The following is a 7026-nucleotide window of genomic DNA, read 5'->3' as shown; positions in this document are numbered from 1 at the left end:
AGAGGAGAAGGAAACACAAAGCTCAACAGCATGCATGTGCTGCATGCATGCATGCATGCGTGTGCTGCATACATGTATGGATGCATGTGCTGCATGCACGCATGCACGCATGCATGCATGCATGCATGTATGTGCTGCATGCATGCATGCGTGTGCTGCATGCATGCATGCATGCATGCATGCGTGCATGCGTGTGTGTGTTGCATGCAGCTCTGGAGGACCCACTGTCAGCGGAGGAGGTGTGTGCATACGAGTCAGGGGTGCGGGGGGACTGTCTCCTTTGGCTGCCGCTGCAGCGGAGACAGCTGCTGCTGCTGCCGGGGCTTATAGTTTACACTTTCTTACAAAACCTCGCCGCTGCCTCTCACCTCATCGTCTGTCTTTCTCCCTCTTCTGCTGGGGCCCTTCAGCTGCAGCAACACCTACAACACGTCCTCTCTCTTCTGTACCCTCATACGCGTGCCTGCGGGGGCCCCTCCTGCGGGGACCCTCACCACAGGGGCCCCGATGGGGGCCCCTGTGGGAGCCCCGAGGGGGGCCCCTGTGCGGGCCCCGATGGGGGCCCCTGTGGGGGCCCCGCTGGGGGCCCCTGTGGGGGCCCCTGTGGGGGCCCCTATGGGGGCCACAGTGGGGGCCCCTGTGGGGGCCCCTGTGGGGGCCCCTATGGGGGCCCCTATAGGGGCCCGTATGAGGGTCCCCGCCGCCTGGTAGCGCGGCTGTGTCCCTCTAAGGGGACGAAGGAGACAGCAGCAGCAGACAAAAAAGAGAGACAGTGGCAGCACACACATCTGCGGGTCAGGTGGGGGGCCCCCGCCAGCTGGGATGAATACAGAAAAGCTCTTAGGGAATTCAGAGAAGCTATCAGGCAGCAAGAAGGGGTAAACATAGTGCTGCTGCTGCTGCTGCTGCTGCTGCTGCTGCTGCTGCTGCTGGTGATGGTGGTGGTGCTGCTGGTGATGGTGATGGTGGTGGTGGTGGTGGTACTGGTGGTGTCGCTGGTGCTGCTGCTGCTGGTGATAGTAGTGGTGCTGCTGCTGAGCTGATGCTGGTGCTGCTGGTGCTGCTGGTGCTGCTGCTGCTGCTGCTGGTGCTGCTGGTGCTGCTGCTGCTGCTGCACGTCAAAGATGCCCCCCAGCTGTCTCTTTGTTTCTATGCTGCACAGTCCCCGCAGGCACCCCACATGCACTGTCTCCGCTGAGCTGCCTATACACCCGGATATGAGTGTACACTTACATAGCTATCTACACCCACAGCACCCACCTGTATAGAGTATATGTTGCTGTTCCTGCTGCTGCTGCTGCTGCTGCTGCTGCTGCTGCTGCTGCTGCAGCTTCCTTGGCCTCCTCGTACCCCTGAAGAGAGACAAAGCCTCAATCTCTATCGTCCCCTTTCCCCCTTCCGCTTCGCTGCCTCTCAGGCTGAGGCGTTGCAGGCACTATCACGGGGGCCCCCGGGGGGCCCCCAGTACCCCATTGGGGGGCCCCTGGGGGGGCCCCCAGGGCCCCCCTTGGGGGCCCCTGATGCTGCTGCTGATGCCTTTTTCTCTGGCTGGGAGGAGACAGGGGTCGCAGAGCAGGGGCTGGTGCAGTGGCCGCGTGTGTTTGTCTCTTCTGCTGCTGTTTTTGTTTCTCTGCTGATGCATGGCTACCTGAAGCTAGACAACGTGGCGCTGCTGCTGCTGGACGGCGTAACCTGCAGCAACAGCAGCAGCAGCAGCAGCAGCAGCAGCAGCAGCAGCAGCAGCAGGGGGGCTGAAGGGTATGAATGTATATTCAAATACTTCTTACCCCGCGCTGTCTCCGCCCCCCGCATTGTCTGCGTCACCGAGACACCCTTTGCTGCTGGCGATGAGGGGGGCCCCGGGGCCCTCAGCTGTCTCCTCCGTGTGTTGCACTGTCCCTCTTTCCTTTTAGCTGAGGCCCTGGGGGGCCCCGGGGGGCCCCCTATCCTAGAGGTTGTTCGATACCCTCCGCAGCAGGCCCCATACTGGACTGCAACAGAAGTTGCTGCTGCAGCAGAAGCAGCAGCAGAAGAAGCAGCAACAGAAGCAGCAGCAGAGACAACACCAGAAGCAGCACCAAAGGGACCAGATGCAGCTCGATGGTTCACAGCGAATGGGGGCCCCCAGCAAACCCTTCAGGGGGCCCCCCCGGGGTTCCTTCAGGGGCCCCCCCAGGGGTTCCTGCAGGGGCCCCCTCAGGGGCCCCCCAGGGGGCCCCCCCAGGAGCGAGTGTTCACTGACACGGTCAGCCAGCTGCTGTCTATCTGCGACAACTTCTTAGCGCGTGCGCTGAAGACCCCCGGTATGTTTGAGGTATTGGGGGCCCCGGGGGGCCCCTTATCGGGGGCCCCCGGGGGCCCCCAGAGCAGCGGCATAACAAAGCTGCAGGGGGAGACAGCTCAGGCCTCCCCCGGGGCCCCAGCGGAGACAGCAGCAGGAGACAGAGGAGACACCAGGGTATCACCGCAGCCCGACAGGCAAGAAGGGGGCCCCTCACAGTGCCCCCCCGGGGGGCCCCCGCGAAGACTAGAGGGTCTTGGCGGGGGCCCCTCAGTGGGGCCCCCAGCTAGACCCTCAGAGGGCCCCTCAGGGGGCCCCCCAGAGGGGGGCCCCCTGTGGGGGGGGGCCCCGCTAGGAGAGAAGGGGAGAGACCCGCTGGCATCTGCTGCAGCGATGGAGGTGTGGAGGCATCGATATATGAAGATGAATGCGGGCTGCATGCAGCAGCTGTGTTGTTTGTTGTCTGTACAGCACAAAGCAGCAGCAGCAGCTCAGTGGGGCCGTGTGCATGCATCTCTGGTGTACATACAGCAGGAGTGGGGGTTTTGGTGTCTCTGTGCAGCAGCACAAAACCTAAGAAAAAGACTCAACGCCATCGCATCAGCTCTAGGGGGGCCCCCCATCTACCCTTCGGGGGGCCCCCAATCAGAGGACTGCTGCAGTCCCCTAGAGTGGCAGTCGTTGCTGCAGCCTCTGCAGCAGCAAACAGCAGACACCTTGGGGGCCCCCGGGGCCCCTGAGACACCGGGGGCCCCTGAGACCCCGGGGGCCCCTGAGACCCCGGGGGCCCCGGGGGCCCCCAGAAGCTGCATCGCGCGTTCTAACAAGCCCAAAGAAGACGGGCTGTGGGGGCCCCCCCCGTCTGTGTTGTCAGCTGCTGCTGGGGGCCCCGTTGCAGTCCCCCAAGGGGGCCCCCCTGAGGCCCCTAGTGTGGTGGGTGGTGCAGGTGAATGTCAGGTGCCTGTGTGGCTGCTATGGCCGTTTGCTGCTTCTCCTATAGATGATAGAGCTGGTGGGTTGGGGGGCCCCCCCCCACCAATGAAGTGGGGGGCCCCCCAATGTAGACCCCACAAGGAGTTGCTGCTGCTGCGGCTGGAGCTGGGGATCGGGTTTCTCTTTATAGAGATGCTGGGGGCCCTGCTGCGTCAGCCAGCACTCTTACACTACAAACAGTACTGCAGCAGGGGCCTCAGGGGCCTGCACAGGTTTCTACACTTTGTTGAACCGCAGCAGCAGCTGCAGCACCAGCTGCAGCAGCAACTGCAGCAGCAGCAGCAGCAACAGCAGCAGCAGCAGCAGCAGCAGCAGCAGGTGGAGGAGGGTTTAGCTTCTCGCTGTCGTGTGCTAGCTCGAGAGACCCTCAGGGGCCTCTTCAGCCCCCGGCTCATAGAGATAGACAGAATCACCACGTATCTGCTGCAGCAGACAAACGGAGACACATGCAAAGGAGACAGCTGCAGCCAGCAGCAGGGGGTGGGGCCCCTCAGATGGGGGGCCCCCATCAACTCTCAGGGGGCCCTCATCATCTGCCGCAGCGCAGCAGCTGCCTGCTGCCTAGAGCGGTTCCTCCACGCAAGGGGATTTGGGGCCCCCGTCACCGGAGAGTCTCCTGCTGCTGCTGCTGCTGCTGCTGCTGCTGCTGCTGCTGCTGCTCCTACTGCTGCTGCTGCTGCTGCTGCTGCTGATGCTCAGGTATGCAGTGTGTGTCTAGAAAAGGGCACAACCCTGGGAGGAGACAAGGAGCAACCCGGGTGCAGCTGCAGCAGCAACAGCTGCAGCAGCAGCTGCAGCAGCAGCAGCAGCAGCAACAGCAGCAGCAGCAGCAGCAAACCCCGTCTGAGGCTGACTGTTGCTGCCAGTGCCAGCGATGCTCTTCAGGGGATCCGATCCCAAGGCTACGGGGTGGTGCTGATAGCAGAGGCACCGGAGAGGGAGAACGAGCTGCTGCTGGCTGCAGCCTGCTGCAGCAGCAGCAGCAGCAGCAGCAGCGACAGCAGCGACAGCAACAACAGCAGCAGCAGCAAAAACAAGGACTCAGCTGATATCCCCCCTGCGCTGCTGCTGCTTGCTGCAGATGCTCCCTCCTCGACTTGCTGCTCCGGGGGCCCCCNGGCCCCCTGCTCGATTTGAGCTGTCTCCTTTGCTGCAGCGCATATGTGTGATGCGGGACTGTGCAGCAGCATGTGCATCTGCATGCGCGCAGCAGCAGGCTGGTGTGTTGCAGCAGCATAAGAATTCAGGTGTATCTTCACGTGGGCCCCCCCCTCCATGTGTATGTGTAGAGACCCCTGCGGGGGCCCTCGTGCCCCCTCCCCTTGCCTGGGGCCTCCTGCAGCAGATACTCAGACAAGGGTACAACGAGCCTGGCTGTGAAGCCTTTAGAGAGGCACGGGGGCCCCCAGCTGAGTCTCTGTTTGTGCTGGGGCCCCTGCGCAGTCGCAGTCGGGGGCGGCAGGGGGGGGCCCCCTGGGGGCCCCCCTGGGGGCCCCCCTCACAGCCCCGGGGGGCCCAGGGCCCTGGGGGCCCCCTTGTGCTTGAGCTGCCTCCACTGCAGGGGTGTAGAGACACCCCAGCACCGCCACAAGTCATAGAAATGCATGCAGCAGAAGAAAGGAGACACAGAGACAGAGGAGAGGCCTGGCAGCACTTAGCTGTGAAGGCGCTGCAGCGGCTGCATGCGCTTGGGGTCCTTAATAGCAACTTGCTGCTGCGCCCTATACCCCCTATACAGATTCAGGGGGCCCCCAGGGAGACAGCAGCAACGCTGCGGGGAGACGAATACGGAGACCGATCCCACGCTGTCTGCGGCCAACACCAGCACTCAGGCAAATGCTGCTGCAACCCCACACGTCAGACACACAACACCAACTGCAGCAGCAACTGCAGCAGCAACTGCAGCAGCAACTGCTGCAGCAACTGCAGCAGCAACTGCTGCAGCAACTGCAGCAGCAACTGCTGCAGCAACTGCAGCACGCAGACCGCTCCCACAGCAGGACCAGGAACAGAGCACCAACTGCAGCAGCAACTGCAGCAGCTGCTGCAGCAGCAACTGCAGCAGCAACTGCAGCAGCAACTGCAGCAGCAACTGCAGCAGCAACTGCAGCAGCAACTGCAGCAGCAACTGCAGCAGCAGCTGAAGCAGCAGATGCAGTTTGTGTTTGGTGTGTCTCCACAGGACGGATCAAAAGCCCATTGAGCTGTACATACACCGCGTCTGGTGTACCCCCCTCACCTGGCAGCAGATGCAGCACGAGCAGCAGACTGAGCAGCAGCAGCAAGAAGAGGAAGAGCAGCAGCAGCAGCAGCAGCAGCAGCAGCAGCAGCAGCAAGAGAGACGCAGCAAGCTGGAGGGGGATGTCTCTCTCCCTGGCAGCCCCCTCTATGACAGCGGGGGGCTCCTCGGCTACTGGACCCCATTCAGCAGCAAACGAAGAGCAGCAGCAGCAGCAGCAGCAGCAGCAAGGGCTGCTGCTGCTGATGGTGATGCAAGCCCAACAGCTTCTCCCTCAGCAGCAGCAGCAGCAGCAGCAGCAGCAGAAGCAGAAGCAGCAGAAGCAAAGGCTCTTGCTGTGGAGCTGCTATCTAAGCTGTTCCCAACAAAGTCTGTCTCCTCCGTGCTGCAGGTAAACCCCTGACTCAAACCCTAAACCCTAAACCCTAAACCACCGTAAACCCTAAATCCTAAACCCTTATTATATAGATAAGGGTTTAGGGTTTAGGGTTTAGGGTGGTTTAGGGCCCCTCTTGTTCTTGTTTTCCTGCTGCTGCTGTTTCTGTCGCTAATGCTGTTCCTTTTTTGCTGCCGGTGTTTGTGTTGCTGCTGCTGTTGCTGTTGCTACTATTCTGTTGCTGCTGCTGCTGCTGCTGCTGCTGCTGCTGGTGCTGCAGCCTCTGGCGCTGCTGCTGCTGTCTCCTCTGCCGGAGACAGTTGTGGTGTATGGGGTGCATCCCCTGGGTTGCGGGGGGGCAGACAAGGAGTGTGGGGTGGAGACAGGCGCGGTGTCTCCGTTTGATAGTGAGGAGGAGACAGAGCTGTCTCCTTTTTATCTAACAGAAAAAAACTATACGCATGCAGCAGCAGCAGCAGCAGCAGCAGCAGCAGCAGCAGCAGCAGCAGCAGGAGCAGCAGCAGCAGAAGAAAACAAAGGAGAAGAAGGATACATGAAAATAGAAATAGAAAAACCACAACAACACATGAAAATATCCATACCCAACGCGGAAACCCTCAAAGCACTCCTCGTAAACCCTAAACCCTAAACCCTAAACCCTAACCCCTAAACCCTAAACCCTAAACCCTAAACCCTTAGCGATGGGTTTTCTAGGTAGTAGCTTCGGTGTAGGGCTGTCGTGTTGGAGTTTGTGGCGGACGCGCTGTCGAGGGAGGGGCACAAAAAATTAGGGTTTAGGGTTTAGGTTTTAGGGTTTAGGGTTTAGGTGTACGGGTTTAGGGTTTAGGGCTTAGGAGCCCCAGAACCCAACCAAGGGTTTAGGGTTTTAGGGTTTAGGGTACATGGGTAAGCATACACTGACAGGTCTATGATTTCTCTCTGCTGCTGCTGCTGCTTCTGCTGCTGCTGTTGCTGCTGTTGCTGCTGCTGCTGCTGCTGCTGCTGCTGCTGCTGCAAACTTTCTCTACACAGACCTTCACCCACGAGTTTCTCTTCAGGGCCGTCAGTGTCTCCAACTTCAGCCCCCCGGCGGGGGGCCCCCAGCAGCAGCCCCTTTCCTTCTGGCAGGCGCTGCTG

At 61.0% G+C, this 7026-nt stretch overlaps 3 protein-coding genes across 3 annotated transcripts in view; all 3 read left to right on the top strand.

Moving 5' to 3' along the window:
- Positions 1-4411, top strand: part of EMH_0015280 (uncharacterized protein) — a gene marked incomplete at both ends in the record, with an annotated part of 6422 nt that extends 2011 nt beyond the window's left edge. The window contains 3 exon segments of the mRNA XM_013500358.1: positions 211-878; positions 1418-4391; positions 4395-4411. Coding sequence (XP_013355812.1) covers positions 211-878; positions 1418-4391; positions 4395-4411 — 3659 coding nt within the window.
- A 463-nt stretch (positions 4412-4874) lies between these two features.
- On the top strand, positions 4875-5477 carry EMH_0015270 (uncharacterized protein; the record flags this gene model as incomplete). The annotated part of the gene is made up of 1 exon (XM_013500357.1): positions 4875-5477. One exon carries the CDS (start codon positions 4875-4877, stop codon positions 5475-5477), a length of 603 nt encoding a protein of 200 aa, XP_013355811.1.
- A 46-nt stretch (positions 5478-5523) lies between these two features.
- EMH_0015260 (uncharacterized protein) overlaps positions 5524-7026 on the top strand; it is a gene marked incomplete at both ends in the record, with an annotated part of 2613 nt that continues 1110 nt past the window's right edge. Inside the window, 3 exons of the mRNA XM_013500356.1 lie at positions 5524-5904; positions 6170-6520; positions 6922-7026. Coding sequence (XP_013355810.1) covers positions 5524-5904; positions 6170-6520; positions 6922-7026 — 837 coding nt within the window. The remainder of the gene's footprint in view (positions 5905-6169; positions 6521-6921) is intronic.

The sequence above is a fragment of the Eimeria mitis genome, genomic scaffold (assembly GCF_000499745.2).
Source record: "Eimeria mitis Houghton genomic scaffold, Emh_scaff531, whole genome shotgun sequence".
NCBI classification, from domain to species: Eukaryota; Apicomplexa; class Conoidasida; order Eucoccidiorida; family Eimeriidae; genus Eimeria; species Eimeria mitis.
The sequence above is the reverse complement of the archived record's forward strand: the minus strand, read 5'-3'. Positions and strand labels throughout refer to the sequence as shown.